The 22224-nt window shown below is 38.7% G+C and overlaps 1 protein-coding gene across 3 annotated transcripts in view; it reads right to left on the bottom strand.

Annotated features, from left to right (window-relative positions):
- Positions 1-22224, bottom strand: part of SUMF1 (sulfatase modifying factor 1) — a 113762-nt gene that overhangs the window by 80106 nt on the left and 11432 nt on the right. For all 3 annotated transcript variants that reach the window (XM_017870730.1, XM_017870731.1, XM_017870732.1), the window contains exons 2-3: positions 19148-19321; positions 15853-15927 (exon numbers count right to left, since the gene is read on the bottom strand). In XM_017870730.1, the coding sequence (XP_017726219.1) occupies positions 15853-15927; positions 19148-19321 (249 nt within the window). The remainder of the gene's footprint in view (positions 1-15852; positions 15928-19147; positions 19322-22224) is intronic.

Raw genomic sequence — 22224 nt, 5'->3', positions numbered from 1 at the left:
ACAAATGTTGCTTTCCACACACTTCCCCAACTCCTTATTGGTGCTCTTGACCATAGCACCTTGCTGGTTCCCATCCTAATACTATTCTCAATTTGTTATTTCATATGACCTGGACACTCCAGGATAATGTGGGTTTCACATACTCTTGTTCCTTTTGAATAATTACTGTATAATTTTTAAACAAAATATATTTTCATTGTATTTCTCTAATACACTTGATGTTAAAATGTATAAATCGGGGGAGAAATCCAACCTACTTTTGGCTCAGTGTCTGTTACTGCATCTCCTAGACTTTGAGCAGCTAAAAGGCATGGAGGGTATCTTTCATCCCTTTATTCTCAGGAACAGAACAGCATAGTATCTGGAAGACAGTGGGACATCTAGAGTTGTATGCTAAACACACAGACCACATCTTAAGCCAGAAAGCAAATTGTCACAGAAGGAATTAGACTCACTTCCATCACTGGAAGTCAAAGAACACACCCCACTGATGGATAACAGACCTCAAAAAGGCATGAATACAAATGATAGGTCAAGAGATATGTCACTGTATAGATCCAGAACAAGTGAAAGCAGAGGCTCAAAGGAAGGACATTCTGATACATACTACAACATGGATGAACCCTGAAGACGTAATGCTGAGTGAAGTAAGTCAGGCACAAAAGGACAAGGATTCCACTTACGTGAGGTATTTAGAATAGGAGAATTCATAGAGGCTCAAAGTACAATGGAGGTCACCAGAGGCTGAAGAGTTATTGTTTAATGAGCATAGAGCTTCTGTTTATAATGATGAAAACGTTCTGGAAATGCATAATGTTGATGGTTGTATAACACTGGTATTGTACTTAGTGCCACTGAATTTTATGCTTAAAAACGGTTAAAATGGTAAATTTTATGCTATGTATAGTGTACCATACACACACATACAATGTATGTTATTAGAATATTCCTCCAGCCAAGGCCTCTGAGATAATCTAAGAGGATTTATTTCATAGTAAATTTTGCAATTTGGTATTCCACAATAGCAAATCTTTTCAAAACATCATTGTAACTTGGCAGAATACTATATGAGGCATTACCAAATCTTAAAAATAAGCAACAGTAAAGGAAATTTAACTTAATATTCAATTATATCAAGCAAAGAAATAGTCCACTGGAAGAAACTAGAACAATGCCACTTACTAAAAGGCTTTCTATGATTAAAACAAGTAAAATACTAGTGAATAAAAAACTACAATGTTGTGCTGGCATGAAAAACATGAATGAACAGAGTTGCAGAATGATCACGAGCTTTAGGTGAGACAAAACTTACAGTCTGTTCCTAACCAGGTTGATTTTGCTGGGAAAAAAAAAAAAAAATTCTCCAGAGAATTATAACAAGCCCCAGAGACCCAATACTGGAGGAAAAAGAAAATGAGGCCGGGCGCGGTGGCTCAAGCCTGTAATCCCAGCACTTTGGGAGGCCGAGACGGGCGGATCACGAGGTCAGGAGATCGAGACCATCCTGGCTAACACGGTGAAACCCCGTCTCTACTAAAATACAAAACTAGCCGGGCGAGGTGGCGGGCGCCTGTAGTCCCAGCTACTCGGGAGGCTGAGGCAGGAGAATGGCGTGAACCCGGGAGGCGGAGCTTGCAGTGAGCTGAGATCTGGCCACTGCACTCCAGCCTGGGCGGCAGAGCGAGACTCCGCCTCAAAAAAAAAAGAAAATGAACAGATGCCAACCCCAAGATGACCCAGAAGTTGGAATTATCAGACAAACACTTTATTTTTTTAATTTTTTTGACATACACTTTCACTCTGTCGCCCAGGCTGGAGTGCAGTGGCGTGATTTCAGCTCACTGCAACCTCTGCCACCCGGGTTCAAGAGATTCTCATGACTCAGCCTCCCGAGTAGCTGGGATTACAGGCTGCGCCACCACACCTGGTTAATTTTTGTATTTTTAGTAGAGATGGGGTTTCGCCACATCAGCCAGGCTGATCTCCAACTCCTGACCTCAGGTGATCCGGCCACCCAAAGTGCTGGGACTACAGGCGTGAGCCACCACGCCCAGCCAAAGACTCTAAAGGAGCTATTACAATCATCAGCTATGAAGCAAAGGTGAATGGTCTCGAATGGAAAGATGAGAGCTCTCACCAGGAAAAAAAAAAAAAAAAAAAAAAAAAGCTGTCTTTAAAAATGAAACTTTAGAATTGCAAAGTACAACACCTGAAATTAAAAACTTACTAGATAAGCTCTGCAAAAAAATGGAGAATAAACTCAAGAGAATGACAGAGAAAATAAGGAATCTGAAGACATATCAACAGGAAGTACACAATCTGAAGAACACAGAGAAAAGACTACTTTAAAATAATGAACAAACCTAAGGAACCTCTGGGATACTGTAAAGAGGTCTAAAATTTATACATTGGAGTCCCCAAAAGAGAGGAGAGATTGGTTTTAAAAAACAAGTGAAACAATATCTGAAAATATCCCAAATATGATTAAAAACATAAATGGACACACACAAGAATCTCAACAAATCTCAAATAGGATAATCCCTAAGAAAACAATGTCCAAATGCATCATCATCAAACTGTTGAAGACAAAAAAATTTTAAACTTGAAGGAAGACATAAAATAATGACACAATACACATAAGAAAAGTGTTTGAAATGACTGTCATCAGCAATCATGTAGACCAGAAAAGATTGTGAAACAACATTTGTAAAGTGATGAAAGAAAGGACCTGTCAGCTCAGAAAATTTCCTTCAGAAATGAAGGTGAAATAAAACATCAGATGAAGAAAACTAAGAGAACTCATTACCATAAGACTTACTCTAAAAAAAGTACTAGAGGAAGTTTTATTTTAGGCTAAAGAGAAATGATACCAGAAGGAAACATGGAACTTTAGGAATGGAGGAAGAGCAACAGAAATGGTTTGGATAGCTATAACAGACTATTTTTTGTCTTTAAAATATGTACGAGGCGAGATGCAGTGGTGCACATCTGTAATCCCAGCAGTTTGGGAGGCTAAGGTGGGAGGATCACTTGAGGCCAGGACTTTCAGACCAGCCTGGGCAACATGGCAACACCCCATCTCTATTTTGAAAGAGTAAATAAATAAATTAAATTAAATATGTATGAGTATTGCAAGAAAAAAAGCAGAACATAGTCTAGGTTTTTTCCAGTGTATGTACATGTAATATATGACAACTCTAACACAGGGAATGGGGTAGTGGAATCTATGTGGTTATAGGACACATTTACTTAAAGTGTTAAAATGTTAACTCTATAGTGTAAGTTGTTATGTATGTATATTATATTGTAATTCTTAGAGCTACCACTAAAAATGATACTAAAGATATAGCCAAAGAGACAACAGAATTACAATGGAATGCTAAATACATATAGATATAGACATAGATATAGATATAAATGAAAATATTCAAAAGTGAGGTTAAGAGATGTTGGAAGATGGAGTGAGGAGGTCTAGAAGACAAATAATACCTGTAGTGTGCCAAAAGAAAATAACTGCCAACCTAAAATTTTTACTTAGTGAAAATATCTTTCAAAAATGAGGTACTTAAAGATATTTCAAACAATAACAAGAAAGTTTACTACCAAAGGAAATCCTTTAGGCAGAAGAGAAATTGATCTCAGACAGAATCCCGGAGATGCAGAAAGGAATGGAGAGTACAGATATTAGTAATTATAGGAGTAAAGAAATACTGACTATATAAAAAAGTATTAACAATGTCTAATTAAGGGGCCGGGCGCGGTGGCTCAAGGGCCCGTAATCCGCAGCACTTTGGGAGGCGAGAGCGGGTGGATCAAGAGGTCAGGAGATCAAGACGGCTATCCTGGCCTAACCGGTGAACCCCCGTCTCCCTTTTACTAAAAAATAAGCAAAAAACTAGCCCGGGCGAGGTGCGGGCGCCTGTAGTTCGCCAGTAGCTCAGGAGGCTGAGGCCATGAGAAATGGCGTAAACGCTGGGGGCGGAGCTTGAAGTGAGCCCCCGAGATCTGGCCACGCCACTCAGCCTGGGCCGACAAGAGCAAAGACTCCGTCTCAAAAAAAAATAAAATAAAAATAAAACACAATGTCTAATTAGTAGGAGGAAGAGAACAACATTAGAATGAAAGAGTGACATCCAGTAATATGTAAAGTTGGATAAAGGATGACTAGAGTAAGGTTATGTGGATTATATCAACAGAAAAATTAAAATTGGAATAATAACTTTAGACTTTATACTCAAGTATTAAAATTGATTACTAAATGAGGAGACATAAAAGTATGATGACTCTAAGAAGAAAAGCAAGCAAGTTGGAAATGAAAAGAAAAAAAAACATAGGCCAGAAATCTAAGGAAAAGAAGAGAAAGAAACCAGATAAAGCAGAAGTCAAAAAATAAGATGGTAGAACTAAATCCAAAAATATCAAGTAGCCACCAATAAATATAAATGAACTAAAGCTTAATTAAAACACAAAGAATAAATTACTTTCAAATGTGGCTATATATTATTACAATGATATACGGCTTAAAAAACATAAAGATACCGCAAATTAAAACTGAAAAGAAAGGCCAGGGCACAGTGGGCTCATACCTGTAATCTCAGCACTTTGGGAGGCTGAGGGAGGGGGAGTCGACTGAGGTCAAGGATTCCAGACCCAGCCTGGCCATCATGGTGAAACGCCCATTGTCTACTAAATACAAAATCAGCTGGGCGTGGTGGTGCAGCATCTGTAATTCTAGCTACCTGGGAGACTGAGGGCCCCAGGAGAATTTCTTGAACGCTGGAGGTAAGGATTGCAGTGAGCTGAGATTCAGTGCCACTGCACTCCAGGCCTGGGGCAACAGGGCAAGACTATCTCAACAACACAAATAATAAAATAAATAAAATAAATGAAAAAAAGAAAAAGTATATATTAGACAAATAGCTAAACCAAAAGAAAGGGCTTGTATACCTATTAGCAGATACCAGAGCCAATAATAGACTTTCAAATAAAAATCATTATGAAAAGTAAAAGAGAATCTCTATATAGCAAATAAATGTTCAATTCAATGGGTAAGACATAGCTTTTCTTACGTATATTTTTAATTATTTCATTTTATAAATAGCACAAAACTTTTTTCTCAATAAAATATTTCAATATTTAGTTTCAACAGCTATAAGAGCGAAAAAAAAAAAAAGAGACATCTCATAGAAGTACATAGATTACAATGAAAGATGCACCTCATTAATGACAAAGATTCTCTCCTTGGCAAAACTCTAATGAGGCTCCTCTGAACTCTCTTTTCAACTAGGCCCTGAGTTTTGGGCTTCCAATCTCATCTCTGCATTGTCCAGCTGCACCAAGAATCCTGCTAAGTTAGTTTGCCTACCCTTAAATGTGTGATCACCCTTGATATCTGATCAAACTCCTCATCCTCCCCAGTCCCCCAGGTGAAGTCTGATCACACTGACCTGCCTTCAGCAAGAATCCTGTTAGGCTAGTTGAGCCAGAACCCCTACTTACCTCTGATGTTTCCTCTTAGTAATTTTTCATCTGAGGAAGACATACTTCCAAACTTACATACACTTAATAACATAGCTTTAATATATATAAAGCAAAACTTGACAGAATGACTAAGAGAAATGATCAAATCTACCATCTTAAATGGAGATTTTTAACAACTCTCTCAGCAATTACTAAGATCAAGCAGAAGGAAAAAATTAGTAAGGATATAGAAAATTTGCACAGCAGAATTAACAACTTCCTATAATGGATATGTATAGAATATTGCACCCAATTAATATAAAGAATTATTTTCAAATACACATGATTCATTTATGAAAGTTGACCCCTGGTAGGTGCTAAAGCCAGCCCCAACACATTTCAGGGATCAATATTATAAGGGCCACATTCTCTGACTACAGCTCCACTGAGTCAGATCTCAGCACCAAATGATAGCAAAATAGCTGCATGCTAAAAAGTAAAAATCTTATAAACTATGTGTTAAAGAAGAAATGCTGATGGACATTACAAAACATTTAGAAATAAACAATTACAAAACTACAATAACACTTGTGGAACTAAAGTGGTCACTTAGAAATATGCAGACTAAAATGTTTACATTAGCAAAGAAGACTCAACAATTTTAAACTATGTATTAAACTTAAGAAGTCAAAAAAAGAATAGCAAAGAAGTTAAGTGAGGCTGGGTGTGGTGGTTCATGCCTGTAATCCCAGCACTTTAGGAGGCTGAGGCAGGTGGATCGCTTGAACTCAGGAGTTTGGGAACAGCCTAGGCAACATGGCAAAACTCCATTTCTACAAAAAAATACAAAAATTAGCCGGGTGTGGTGGCACACTCCTATAGCCCCGGCTACTCGAGAGGCAGAGGTGGGAGGATGGCTTGAGTCCAGGAGGTCAAGGATGCTGTGAGCGGAGATCACGCCACTGAACTCCAGCCTGGGTGACACAGCCAAACCCTGCCTCAAAAAATAAAATAAAATAAAATAATTAAAAAACAGTTAAGTGGCTTTTACCAAAATCATTTGATAAATGGCAGAGCTCAGATTCAAAACCAAATCTCTCTCATTCAAAGGCTATGATCTTTTCCATATAGCTTTTCCAAACAAACAAGTGAGTTTCAGCAAGAAAAGTCTTAGTGGTCTTATAAGAGAAAAAAAAAAAAAATTCTTTCTTAAATTTCTTTTATTTTAAATTTGTATTTTTTTTTTAATATTAGAGATGAGCTCTCAGTATGTCTCAAACTGGTCTCAAACTCCTGGCCTCAAGCAATCCTCCCACCTCAACTTCCCAAAGTGCTGGCAGAAGCCACAGCACCCAGCCAAGAAAAAAAACTCTTAAAGCAGAATTAAAGTTTTCAAGAAGGTGTTGCTTAAACTACTAGAAAACTGAAAGTTCAAACATTCAAAATGATGCTGAGCAGGCTGGACAGAGTGGCTCATGCTTGTAATCCCAGCCCTTTGGGAGGCGGAGGCTGGTGGATTACCTGAGTTCAGAAATTCGAGACCAGCCTAGCCAACATGGTGAAACCCCATCTCTACTAAAAATACAAAAAAATTAGCAAGGCATGGTGGCAGGAGCCTGTAATCCCAGTTACTTGGGAAGCTGAGAATCACTTGAACCCAGGAGGCAGAGGTTGCAGTGAGCTGAGATCATCACACCACTGCACTCCAGCCTGGGCAACAAGAGCAAGACTCCATCTCAAAAAAAAAAAAAAAAAGATGCTGAGCAATTTATCTGACTTACATGTGTTTTCAGTTATTTTAATTTACTTTTCCTATGTACTGAAACTTGCCTTCCTGAATACTTTCTGGCTTGGTTTACACTGAAGTTAACTTCGTAAAGCTTTTCTAAAAATCATTTTGGGGGGTGTGACTTTAGAATTCTGCTGAACCTCAAGGCATTTGTCATTACAACCCATGCACCTTCAGACAACTGGATGGCATCGTTACTAACAGTTCTCTTTCCAGTTTAGAGTTTCTGTACAGTTGTGATTAAGTAACAGCGGGTCAGACTGCATTATTCTTTGCCTTCTGTCCCAGTCCAGTGTCATCCAAATAACAAAGCACCCAGCACCACTTGGGCAGGATATGACTGCCTAGAAATTACTTTTTACTGCAGGGGGAAAAAAGATGCCTGGTAATTCTCATCCTTCACTGAAATTGACTTTCAGTTGAAAAGAACTTAAAATAGCCTACTCCTCTCATTTGTCAAGGATACCTAGTCAGGAATTTGTTTCCTTAAACTTAATCTAGAAAGTGCCAAGCTACAAATGAAGAGATAATCCTTGTTCCTCAAGCTCCCACTAACAGCAACTGTTTTCTACCCAGCCTATGGCTATCCCTTGAGTCAAAGTTTTATGAGGCATATTAATAACACAATTATAAAATCAAAACAGTCTTCATCTTAAATACTGGAAGTATATCTTAAATATTATCCTTTTTTTCAAGAAAGGAGGGTTATCTAGAGCAAGGGTGCCCAATCCCTGGACCACAAACCAGTACTGGTCTGTAGCCTATGAGGAACCGGACCAAACAGCAGGAGGTGAGTGGCAGGCGAGCAAGCAAAGCTTCATCTGTATTTACAGACTGCTCCTCATTGTTTGCATTACCGCCTGAGCTCCGCCTCCTGTCAGATCAGCAGTGGCATTAGATCCTCACAGGCGTGCGAATCCTGTTGTGAAGAGCTCATGCAAGGGATCTAGGTTGCTGGCTCCTTGTAAGAATCTAATGCTGATTATCTCTCACTGTCTCCCATCACCCCCAGATGGGACCACATAGTTGTAAGAAAACAAGCTCTGGGCTCCCACTGGTTCTATATTATGGTGAGTTGTATAATTATTTCATTATATATTACAATTTAATGATAATAAAGTGCACAATAAATGTAATGTGCGTCAATCATCCCAAAACCATCCCCTCCCCTGCCCCACATCCAAGGAAAAACTGTCTTCCACAAAAAACAGTTCCTGGTGCCAAAAAGGCTGGGGACTGCTGATCTATAGTATAATATCCCCCAAAAAGCAAACACTGCCACAATAGCAAAACTAGCCTTAATCCTTTCTGGGATTTAATATCTATACTTTTTAAGATTCTTGTCTCAAATTCAATGTGCAAATAATAATCATGAATTAATCATACTCTGTTTTAAACCATTAAATTCACCAGTTTAAGATATTTTTACACACAAACTCTGAAAGTTAGCTCAATGTTTCACCTCAAAACTTTACATAAAAAGAAAACTAGCTAAGATGGGAACAACATCAGCAAAGCTTTTGAATCTCTCCTCTCTACGTATAAAACCAGACAAAACAACTAGAGAGCAATACCCAAAACCCATGAACAATGTGCACAGCAAATCCATGTGACAAAGTATCCTCACCAAACCCAGAACACAAACAGGTGAAGAAAAACCACCAACGGCCATATAACCTGCATGGTGTCTGTGGCTGGGCAATGGTTGGGCAGGAAAAAGAAAGCAACAGACAATCAGACCTGTGAAAAGGAAAATCCCAAAAGAGCCAACAGGCATTACTAGAAAACATGGAGGGACAGTCTGACAATAGTAGCTCACACTGGAAGGAATTTTGTCCACTCCAATAAGGAGTAGGTTTAAGGGGTCCATGGTAAGAAACTGTGAAGGTGCCCAAGTAGTTGTGCACCATGAACTCTTGAAACTGACCTGCCAGGGTTCCCTTCCAGAATACAGCCTCACACCAAGGAGAAATCTCAAGAGACAAAACCAAACTCCTGAAATAGATGGACAAGAGAGAAAAAGGAAAGAGAAGTAGTGGAGGAGGGGAAGAAATCCAGGAAATCTCAGGAGACAGGAGGCCATCGTTTAAATACTATGCTGAGAACAACTAAGAGGGAGCTCAGTGAAGTTACAAAGCTACCCTGAACCATGTCTCTTTCTCAAAGTTCAGAAAAACTGAGTTCAAATAGAAACGAGCAACAGAAATGACTCAAGCTCAAATGCAATTCAAAGTTCTATAAGAAGTAAGAGAAGAAGAAGCAGAACAACATCCTTATGAATAACAAATGCAGTCAGGAATACATGCTCAAAAATAAATAAATAAATAAATAAATAAATAAATAAATAAATAAATAACATGGTGTGGCATAGTGGCTCATGCCTATAATCCTAGCACTTTGGGAGGCCAAGGCAGATGGATCACCTGAACTCAGGAGTTAGAGACCAGTCTGAGCAACATGACCAAACTCCGTCTCTATTAAAAAACACAAAAAATTAGCCAGGTGTGGTGGCGGGCCCCTGTAATCCCAGCTACTCAGGAGGCTGGGGTAGGAGAATTGCTTGAGCCCAGGAGGTGGAGGGTACAGTGAGCCAAGACTGCACACTGCACTCTAGCCTTGGTGACAGAGCCAGACTCTGTCTCAAAAAATAAAATAAAATAAAATAAAATAAAATGAGGTAAATGGCATAAAGAAAATGATGCATGACAGAACAAAATAAATCAGAATCCACAAACTCAGATGAGGTAGAGAAGTCAAGTGGCAATTAGAAATAAAATAAAAAGTCATTTCAGAAATACATAGATAATTAAAAGACACAGAAGACAAAAAAGAAGAAAAAATTAAAATAAAAAGAAGAGGCCAGGCACGGTGGCTGATGCCTGTAATACCAGCACTTTGGGAGGCTGAGGTGGGAGGATTGCTTAAGCCCAGGAGTTTGAGACCAGCCTGGGCAACATAGTGAGACCTCATCTCTACTAAAAATCAAAACAATTAGCCAGGTATGGTGGCATGTGCCTGTTGTCCCCACTACTTGGGTGGCTGAGGTGGGAGGATCACTTCAGCCCAGGAAGTCAAGGCTGCAGTGAGCCAAGATCGTGCCACTGCACTCCAGCCAGTGTGACACAGCAAGACCCTGTCTCAAAAAAAAAAAAAAAAAAAGAGAGAGATAAAATGATTAAAAGAAAGTGATAAACAATGAAAATGGGTAAAAAGAATTATGTAAAGAAAGATATGAGAAATTCCTAAATAATAAAATAAAAGTAAGGACATGAAAAATGGTAAAAAGTATAATATAAAAATTTCCTGAAGTTTAAAAAAAAAAGTATGAAACTAGATATTAAAAGCTTCTACCCCATACCTGAGAATACTGACTCACAACGTCCAACACCAACACACAGTCTAATGAAATCACTGGACACTAAAGAATGAGAAAAAAGAAAATCATTGGGTATTTAGGCAAAAACAACGAATTTTCAAGGGGAAAAAAATAGATTATCATCAGGCTTCTCAATAGCAATGATTCATTCCAAAAGAAAAAAAAATAAGGTATGTGAGCTACTCAAGAAAAATAAATGTGAACCAAAGATTTCATATCCAGAAAAGCTGACTTTAAAGTATAAAGAGCACTAACTGTTATTAACATGGAAAAACTCAGGGCATAATGTTCCCATGGCCACTTCCTGAAGAATCTAGTTGAGAATAAGCTTGATCAATTCAAATGACTACAGAGACATGATCACAGAGAGCATTAAACATGTAGTTACTTATAGAACTGAGATTAGTTGAGAGCTAAAATGGAAAGAGTACTCTCTATAATGGACATATGTTTCAATAATACAGAAATAGTACAATATTTTAAAACTAGGGGAGAAACAGCAAAAGCAGATATAAACTTTTCAGATTTTTAAAAACCTATTCTCAGTAATTACACTGGGGATGGTAGCATTAGTATTATTGAGACCATTATGTATATAATCTGGGATAAAATAAATGAGTGATTATGGACTAGTCTATCATCCCCTGTGTCCTTGAAAACCAGGATTCCTGCTGTGGGAGAAAGGCGATAGATGTAATACAGAACAGGTTAAATTAAAAATCACAAAATGGAAGTATCAGTGTAAACTGATTTTGGCATTTTATGTCTGTCCACTGCAGTGGCCTAGAAACCTAATAGCAATGAGCACACCCAGGGCCTAGACAGGGTCCTCGAAATACTATTTCCTATTAAAAGATACTAGAGCTTCTTAAAGAAATGGCTTTAAGGGTGAGGGGTAGGGATGGAAGCAGATCTTGTCATTACAAAAAGCAAAGCTATGAAGCCATGAGGCCATGAAGGACCACCAGGGTCACTGCTAGGACTCAGGACAGCTGCTTAAAGCTGGGGATGGGAATCGGTGATGACTGCAAATGGGCATGTGGTTTCTTTTAGGGCTGATAGATATGTTCTAAAATTTGATTGTGATGATACAGATAAATTTTTGATACAACCCCAAAATAAGTGAGTTGTATCAACAGTCAGCTTTCTAGTTGTGAAACTGTACTATATAAAAAATATGGAATTGTACACTTAGTATGTTGAAACTTATGGTATGTAAATTACATCTCAATAAAGCTGTTGGAAAAAAAGATATGCCCAAACCTTCAAAAGGGATCATGATTTCGGTGTAAAATAAAATAAAATAAAATATGTTTTGTTTTTCTTTCCCCAGAGACAAGGTCTCACTCTGTCAGCCAGCCTGGAGTGGTACTCCAGCCAGCCAGGAGTACCACAGCTTACTAAAACCTCGAACTCCTGGGCTCAAGTGATCCTCCCACCTCAGTCTCCTAAGTAGCTAGGACTATGGACTATGCCATACCTGGCTAATTTTTTGTATTTTTTGTAGAGATGGGGTCTCTCTCTCTCTTGCCCAGGCTGGTCTTGAACTCCTGGCCTCAAGCAAACATCTGCTTCGGCTTCCCAAAATTTGACTGGGATTATGGGCATGAGCCACCATGCCTGGCCATAAAATATATTTAAATCCATGAGTTCATGAAGACTTTTTTAAATCCAGTGATTACACAAATCTACATTTGTGGTAAAATTGTACAGAACTAAATATATACACAGACACACAAATGAATAATATAAAACTGGCAAAATCAGACAAAAACAAGTGGGTCATATGAATGCTCAATTTTCCAGCTGTGAAACCGTACTATAGTTATATAAGATGGTACCATCGGAAGAAACTGGGTGAAAGGTACACCAGATCTCTCCGTATTATTCCTTACAATGCATGAGAATATATAATTATCTGAAGATGAAATATTTAATCAAAAAATACTCTAATTGGTCACCTTTGAAGAACAGTAGGGAACCAAATCATTATCTTAAAAGCTAGTAAAGAATCAAGCATTTATCCTATCTTTCCTGTATGACCTGCAACAATAGTTAAGAAACAGTAGATGAATGGAACTATCTCTTTATGAAAGAATCGCCATTAATAAATGAAAAAGATTAGATTATCACCATCTAATATGGTTTGGCTATGTCCCCATCTAAATCTCATCTTGAATTATAGCTCCCATAATCGCCAACTGTCATGGGAGGGACTCAGTGGGAGGTAACTGAATCATGGGAGCAGGTTTTCCTGTGCTGTTCTGATGATAGTGAATAAGTCTCATGAGATCTGATGGTTTTATAAACAGTAGTTACCCTGCACACACTCTCTTGCCTGCCACCATGTAAAACGTGCCTTTGCTCCTCCTTCACCTTCAGCCATGATTATGAGGCCTCCCCAGTCATGTGGAACTGTGAGTCCATTAAACCTCTTTTTCTTTATAAATTACCTAATCTTGGGTATGTCTTTATTAGCAGCACGAGAAGAGAGTAATACACCATCATATGGCCTCCAATGGATTAATGGATTAGACACTAAGCATCAACAGCCGCTAACATCCTAAAAAGAAGCAGCACCAGACATCAGGTGCCTCATGGGGAAAGAACCCACCAATTATCTGATGTCTTACTGTGGGGTTCATACCTGAGTCTGATGACACTTGGGGATCCAGCTACCAATTTGCAGGAAATACAGAGGTCAGAGAGAACAGGTGAACAGCACCAGGACAGGGCATTCAGCAAAATCCAGACTGTAGGAAAGTCTCAAGGCTAAATGTCCTAGATTATTCAACAGATAAATCATTGGAGGAAAAACTAGGGTGTAAGGGGAAGCAATGCAATGAAAGGGAAACCTGTAGATTAGAAGAGTCTTAAAAGACTCAAATTTCCTTTAAATTGGCAAGATTAAACTTGAGATGTACACCTGGATAATAATATTATAAAGAAATGCAAACAAGTGTCTACTTTGAGAAGCAGGGGAGTGGCTACTTTAAGGAGAGAGAGGGGTGATTATTAGGATGTGGCACCTGGATGGGGCTGCTAGGGCAGGCAGAAAAATTATAATTCTGGACCTAAGGTGAACCAGGTGTGTTCACCTTAGGATAACTCAGTAAGCTGTACATTTGTGTTATGTTATTTTCTGTATTTGTCTAATTTTACAAAAAAAAAAAAAGGTTTTTTTTTAAAAAAGGAGAATTTATCTCACTTTCATAACCTGTCATAAATAGAATGCAACACTTAAAATAATTACATGAAAATAATATTATTAACTAGCTGCGGTAGCCTGAGGACACTTCCAAGGCCTTTTCTATGTTAAAATGGAGAATAACAAGTGTAGTCAAGTGTTAAGGATATGCTAGCACTCAAGAGTCTTTCTTTTTAACTTAATGAAGTCTTGAAAGACACCTATAAGGAAAGCGCTTTCTCACTATGTGATTCAGGGAGATCGGAGGCTTGCCTATCTACCACTCAAAATCATCTTCCCTACTGCTTAAATTTACTTCATAGGCCAGCTCACATCTTACTTTTTTGGAGACACTGAGTTACAAAAAAAAAGGGTCTGGTGCAGTGAATGAAGGTAAGTCAGGCCTTATGAGGAGGATGAAAAAAACAAAAACTTTGCTCTCCCTGATGATCAACAGATTTACGTTACTCGTTCAGCCCTTTCTAAATAAGCTTAAAAGGTTTGCTTTTCCATTATGAGCATTTAAGCAAGTGACTGACACTACAACCCAATGAGAGCTGCTTGTCCTCATCCTAATTACAAGCACACACACTTCACCATGTACTCAACAGGCACCTTCAGAGCCTAGCAATGACCCACCTCTGTCTTCACACCTAATGTGTTCTCAAGTGACAAGAGACCTTGTGTCTGAAAACCCAAATTACAAATATAAGCACAAACGCCCTCCCTCACCTGAACTCAGTATCTTAAAATGAGGCCCCCTGTCCCAAGTTGCTGGCTCATCAACACTAGCCTAAACTGACCTCAAAGTCCTTTAAAAAAAAGGTGGGGTGGGGGGGTATCAGATAACATATTAGACTTATAAACTTGTAAGGAGCAAAGAAAGCTGTGAATTCGAATGGAACTCAATCACATTTTTCAAACATTTATCTAAAACACATATTAAAAAGTGGCTCGATTCACCTATATATGATCTGAAAACAAGTCTTGTTTTACCTCACCGTTTCCCCCAAGTTTTTCTACATTAGTTTTAAGAGAAAGAAAACATAAGCCAGGACAGTTTAACTTTTCTTGCACTGCTGCTCACAAGAGAGGACAGAGTGAGGCCCAACCATAAAGATGAAGTACAGACAGGAACTAAAAGGCAACTTGGATTAAAAAGGAAGATAAGGGTTGGATTCCTTTGTCTTCAATGCCTCTAGCTTCATCAGCTTCCCTTGAGTGGGCAGACCCCCATTTCCTTCCCTCTCTCGCCATCTCTTATCTCTTTTGCATTCTCTACCCTCTTTGTTTTGTGAACCCTCAACTTCCCAGCTTACCCTCACTCCATCCCTTGTTCTTATATTTTCAAGAGACATGTAAGCAAGCAAATACTCAAACATACAAAAACCTGCTAAAATGTCTGGAACAAGAATCCCAAGTTCCACTCATCACAAAGGTGCTTGTGGAAGTCTACTCCACTATTTGTTTCCACGATGTCTGAGAAAAACACACCTCATCTGCATCCCCTGGATCCTCCATATGAGAGGGTATACCCTGCGTGTAAGAACCAGTTCACCACCTCCATTTTCTAATGAATATTCAGAACAAAAGGCTCCTTCTTGAATGCTACTCTGATTCCATGAATTCAAAAATGTTTAAGGAAGCGCTATCTCCACACCAGCACCTGAGGAGATGGAGACTTTAAGAATAGAATTTTAAAATGTTCTCATTGAGCCCTCCATTCTAGAAATGGCTATAAGTAAATGAAACTCAGAAGTGTCTGGAGCCTACTGAGTTCTACCTAGCAACACAGTGTGTTCCTTGGCACATGAGACAGAAGCTCAAGGCAGACCCAGCACTTCCTCAGATAACATCTTGTCCCATTTTCCTTAAGATAAGGCATCCTGGTCCATGGGCCTATTATTTAGGGTCAGGCCTCAGCAGGAGAATGGTTAGGTATCGGGGAGAGGGGGTTGACATATGTGTTTTGGATTTTTCACCCAAACCCTTTTCAATGAGCCTTAGAGAAATACAGGAGCCTATTGAAACATTACTTACTGCCTGTTGAATATTGGTCTTCACTTGCTCACTCAACATGCCTTCAAAGACAAAGGAGTCGCCAAACTTCTCAGCCTATAAGGAAGGTAGGAAATAAAAATCCAGAAAAGGTTGTGGTAATGTGTTTCATGTGTGCCATTTTCTCTCCACACTATTAAAGTTATTCCTCTTGTCTGGTTGAACTTGGGTCTTTCTTATGACTTCCCAGGGGACTCAGAAATGACCTACAAGTCTCTGGCTTCCTCTTAAAACAAGTTAATGTCACTTACAGAGACCATTTTCATTTAAGACTCACTTAGCTGATAAGAATGCAGACTGAACAAGATTAGTTTTTGAGAACACGACTGTTCCTGAAGGAAATACATTTCCCCAAGTATTACAAATGACTCTGGGAAATAGTATTCTGTACATGTGAGATTACATAATCAAGCTTTGTCCTTTGTCCTGAATCGAGCTAAATGAATAAAATGGCACTGTTTGCTCATATTCTGACACATTCTAGCTCCACTAAGGGGTCAAATGTGCTTACAAATCTCAACTGGCCAATTCAAGCACCAAATGGAAATCTGTATTTTAACGATTTTATTTAACATTATTGTCTCAAGTCTTCATCCACCTGATTATTTTTGTTGTATGTAACCCTATTCTGAAAATTAGGTCATTTGTCCCTTGGTAACCATGACTCTCCTCCTACATTTCTGAGTGTTCTTATTCATCTCCTAAAATATGTGGGCTCTTGTTTCAGCCACTGAAACACTGTTGCTCCCCAGAGCTCTGCCCTTGGCTCTCTGCACTTCTACTATACCAGTGGCTCTCAGGCTTTGTACAATTGAGATTATGTAATCAGCTGGTTAAAACTATATACTGCTGCTCCCCAACCCCAGAGATTCTGATTCTGGGGCTCTAGGGTGAGGTCAAGGAGTCTGTATGTATAAATAGCACACAGCTAGTCATTCTAACACAGGTAGCTCAAGAGATACACTTTGAGATACACTGATCGATGCCTGTTGACGGACAACTTCTTTCAATCTCACCAAATTAACTATAGCCAGTACTCCAAATGACTCTCAAATCTCTACCTCTAGTTCTGTCCTGTTCTTACTAGATGAAATTAACTGAATACCGGATCTTATATTGCAGATCTTACAAGCACCTCCAACTCCTTTTCTGGAGGGGAGGCTACCATCTCTTCTTCACCCCAGTCTTCTTCCTGCATTCCCTTGTGACACTGCCATGACTAACTACCTAAGCCATTTATTTATTCAACAAATGTGTATTAAACACCTACCATGTGCCTAGTTTGGGGCTAAATTAGGGAATATAAGGTCAATATCAGATAGCCATGGTCCCTATCCTTATTGTGCTTAAGTGTGGGAGCACAGAAAAAATCAAGCAAACAAAGAATGGAAGAAAATAATTATAACTTCACTTTGTAAGGTAAAGAGTGTCATGAAAAACGTTCTTGAGAAAGTGACACGTAAGCTGAGACGACTCAAGAACGAGAAGGAGCCAGTCATGCATAAGGGGCATAAGCAAGAGAACTGCGAATTCCAAGCAGAGAGAAAATACGGACCAAGCTCGAGGTGGGAAAGAATGTTGAGTTTTCAAGGAATAGAAACAAAACCAGCAGGGCTAGAACACGATACACAAGAGGAGCATGATATAAAGTGAAGCTGGAGAGATGGGAAAAGAAGTCTATAGAGTGCCATTAAAAAAATAGAGCATTTGGTCCAAGGCAGTTCTTGGTCCTTTTTGAGCTCCTTGGCAGTATGGTGAAGCTTAAGAACCCCCTTCTCAGAATAAAACATTTAAATGCATAAAATAAAATCAATAGTATTATGAAGAAAAGTCATTATATCAAAATATTAATAAAGAAATTAGTGCTATAGTATTAAATATGCTCTTCATTAATATATTAAATAAGATCTAGTGGCAGGTCTCATAATTATCATATTTCAAAGTGGGGATGAATGTACACAATATTTCAAGATCTCTGCAACAACAAAAATATGATTAAAAATGTCTGTGATCTCTACTGGTAACAAAGGCAGAGGTACTGCTACTACTTGCTGTGGTTTGTTGTTTGCATCATAATTGAAGGAAATACTACATTTGGGCTCGAGGGTAGTAAATAACCAGATGTATTAGATTAGTGCAAAAGTAATCACGGTCTTTGCCATTAAAAGTAATGACAAAAACCGTAATTACTTTTGTACCAACTTATAACTTTTCCCCATCTATGTTTTTAGATGCCCTAAGTTCTGCTTATTCTATCTAATCTTCATGGAGAACCCTGGTTCTTTAGAAGTCTTCTAACTTAAGTAAACTAATGAGGAACCTGAGCTGAGAGTATCCTGTGAAACCAAAAGGAAAAGGACTTCTGCTTACTATAAATGTGTACAAAAAAGGTTTCTAACCACTTTGTATATTTGAAGAAATTCCAAAGAAATGTGACAATGCAAAACCAAATTTGAAAGTTGTTTTACTTTAAACATTCACTCTAAAATTATTCATTTAATAATAATTTACAAAAAGACATTTGGGGCCTTAAAGAAAAAAAAAAGGAACAGGGACTCCACGAACTGAAGACAAGAGTAAAGTTTTTTTGTGAGAGAAAACTGGAAAGCAAATAAAATAAGTGTATTTCAGAAACTGACATAAACATTTATAGACTAGAAAGCCTTCCTCTTCCTATTCCCATTTAGGACAACATCCACTTTCAGAACCTTGCTTTGTGATTCAGTGACCACCAGATAATGTTTGGAACTGCCACAGCACAGTGTGTGTGAGTTGTCAAGGTGTTGGAATAAAGCCACAAAAATGAAAAACTGCACTTCTGCATTTATCACTTAAAAAATATGAGATGCTTCTGGAAAAATCAAACTGCGATTTACTGAGAAGAAAAGTGGTCTTACTTTGCATGCCATCTGTTATCTCAAAAAGTCTTAGTGGTCAGTGGTATTCTCTGACACATTAAGCATTAACACAATATAGCATAATAGTTACAGCACAGGTTCTGAGGTCACACTGGCCAGGCTGGAATCCCACCTCTACCACCAACTAGCTGTGTGATGTGGGGCAAATCACTTTTCTAATCCTCAGTATGTCACCTGAAAACTAACCCGCCTCATTGGGTTGTTGTGAGAAATTAAGATGAAATATATACAATAAAATGCTTCACACAGTTCTACCACAGAATGTGGTAAAAGTGGTCAGTCAATCTTAGCTGCTATTAAAGCATTCTTAAAAGTTCTGGAAAAGAACAAGTTCTCCCTCCTTTCCCCAATCCCATTACCTCTGTCAAATAGCCAGTTGAGTTCACAAACTTCTCAAATTCAGCATTACTGACTTCATAGGCATCCATGTAAAAAGCATCAATAGTAACTCTCCTCGCAGGTGCCTCCCCATCCTGCTTTATCTGAGGATCATCTGTGCCCATGGTAAATACTCCGGCAGGGATGGGGACCATCTACAATGAAAGGTGAAACACAGGAAGTCATGTATCACAACCAAGGTGTACCTGTGTAGGGGTAAAGTTCCTAGCACCCAGTAAGCACTCAATAGTTAGTAAATCTTCACCACAGTAATAACTGTAAAATTAGGAAAAATCTCTCTATACCCCAAAGAAGGTGAATCACAAGTCTCTCAAAAAGAAGTGAAAATTCTTTAGGAAAGTAATCTCCTTAATCAAACCTCTACTGATACAAATCTATACCTGTACTGGAAACAGGTCTGGAAACAGGTCTGGAATGACAGTCACCAAGCCGCTAATGGCTGGAATGCAGAGGTAGGGAGAATACTCAACTTTCCTTTTCTTTTGAGACAGGTTCTCACTCTTTTGACCAGGCTGGGGTACAGTGGCATGATCAGGGCTAACTACAGCATTGACTATTGACTTCCCAGACTCAAGAGATCTCCCCACCTCAGTCTCTCAAATAGCTGGAGTACAGACATGTGCCACCATGACCAGCTAATTTTTTTTTTTTTTTTTTTTTTTTTTTGAGATGGAGTCTTGCTCTGTCGCCCAGGCTGGAGTGCAGTGGCATGATCATGGCTCACTGCAACCTCCATCTCCTGGGTCCAAGCGATTCTCCTGCCTCAGCCTCCTGAGTAGCTGGGATTATAGGCGCCCACCATCATGCCCAGCTAATTTTTGTATTTTTAGTAGAGACAAGGTTTCACCAAGTTGGCCAGGCTGGTCTTGAACTCCTGACCTCAGGTGATCCACCTGCCTCGGCCTCCCAAAGTGCTACAATTACAGGTGTGAGCCACTGCGCCCGATCTAGCTAATTTTTTTTTAAGCCATGGGGTCTCACTATGTTGCCAAGGTTGGTCTCCAACTCCTGGGCTCAAGTGATCCTCCCACCTCAGCCTTCCAAACTGCTGGGATTATGAGCCATCATGCCCAGCCCCACTTTTTTCTTTATACATATTTTATTTGCATATGCTTTTGTTTCTTTTGAATTATTTTTAAAAGCACATGTAAAAATACAATCTCTATCTTTAAATAACCACTGCATGAATTTTGGCCTTCAACAATCATGAAAAAGGCTTATCTCACTAAAATAGAAAGTTTTAAAGTTTACTAAGGGGCTATGTGTTGTATAATTCCTTATAAAAAACCTAATTGCAATTACTTTGTTCCTATCTACCTTCCCACATGAACTCTAAACTCCAAGAAGACAGCAACTGGGGCTGCCTTATTCACAGCTCTATTCCCAACACTGAGCACAGGGTCTGAGGATCACACTGAAAATGTTCAGTTAAAAAATGCAGGTCCATGCTCAACATCATGAGTCATTAGGGAAATGCAAATCAAAACTATAATGAGGTTCCACTTCATGATCACTAGCATGGCTATAACAAAAAAGACACAATAACAAGTGTTGATGAGGATGTGAAGAAATTGGAACCCTCATATATAGCTGGTAGGAATGTAAAATAGTTCAGCTGCTTTGGAAAACAGTCTGGCAGTTTCTCAAAAAGCTAAACAAAGAGTTATATGACCCTGCAGTTCTCCTAGGTATATACCCAAGAGAAATAAAAACATATGTCCATGCAAAACTTGTACAAAACATTCATAGCAGCATTATCCATAATAGTCAAAAAGCAGAAACAATCCAAATGTCTATCAACTGATGAATAAGTAAACAAAATATGGTATATCTATAAAATGGAATAATTCAGACATAAAAAGAAATAAGTACTAGTTCATGCTACAATATGAGTGAACCTTGAAAATACTATACTAAGTGAAAGAATCCAATCACAAAGGGCCACATATTGTATGAATCTATTCATATGAAATGTCCAGAATAGACAAATCCAAAGAGACACAAAGTAGATTAGTGGTTGCTAGAGGGAGGCAGGAATGGGGAATGATTGCTAACGGGCATAGGGTTTCTTCTTGAGATGATGAAGTCTTCTGGAATTAGGCAGTGATAGTTGTAACACCTCATAACTATACTAAAAACCACTAAATTGTACATGTTAAAAGAGTGTATTGTATGCTATATGAATTCTATTTCAAGTTTTTTCAAAACCCACAGGCCTTCAACCATACTATCTGTCAGAAATACACTCTTAACAGACATAATGTCTTATTTTCAAATCATTTGAGTGAGTCAATTAATAGACTCCACAGCAGCTTAGGAACTGTCAAGTCCCTCATCTATAAACAAGGGTTCAATATTACAGAATAAAATGGATCATAAGAAACTACTTATAAACAATTATATATCTACAAATTTGATAACCTTGAAAAAAATGGATAAATTCCTAGAAACATAAAGCCTATCAAGACCAAATCAAGAAGAAGTAGAAAATCTGAACAGACTGATAACAAATAAGGAAACTGAATAAATAATTTTAAAAATTGGCCAGGCACAGTGGCTCACGCCTGTAATCCCAGGACTTTGGGAGGCTGAAGCAGGTGGATCACCTGAGGTCAAGAGTTTGAGGCCAGCCTGGCCAACATGGCGAAAGCCTGTCTCGACTAAAAATACAAAAAATTAGCCAGGTGTGGTGACACATGCCTGGAATCCCAGCTACTTGGGAGGCTGAGGCAGGAGAATCACTGGAACCCAGGAGGCGGAGGTTGCAGTGAGCCGAGATTGCACCACTGTACTCCAGCCTGGTGACAAAGTGAGACTCCATCTCAAGTAATAATAATAATAATAATAGTAATTTTCCATCAAGAAAAGCCCAGAACCAGATGGCTTCATGGCAGAATTCTAATTTAAAGAAGAACTAATACCAATCCTTCTCAAATTCTTCCAAAAAACTGAAGAAAAGGAAACACTTCCAAACTCATTTATGATACCAGCATTACACTGATACCAAAGCCAGACAAGAATATATAGAAGAAAAAAA

This window comes from Rhinopithecus bieti, unplaced genomic scaffold (genome assembly GCF_001698545.2).
Source record: "Rhinopithecus bieti isolate Rb0 unplaced genomic scaffold, ASM169854v2 scaffold_5101, whole genome shotgun sequence".
NCBI lineage: Eukaryota > Metazoa > Chordata > Mammalia > Primates > Cercopithecidae > Rhinopithecus > Rhinopithecus bieti.
The sequence above is the reverse complement of the archived record's forward strand: the minus strand, read 5'-3'. Positions and strand labels throughout refer to the sequence as shown.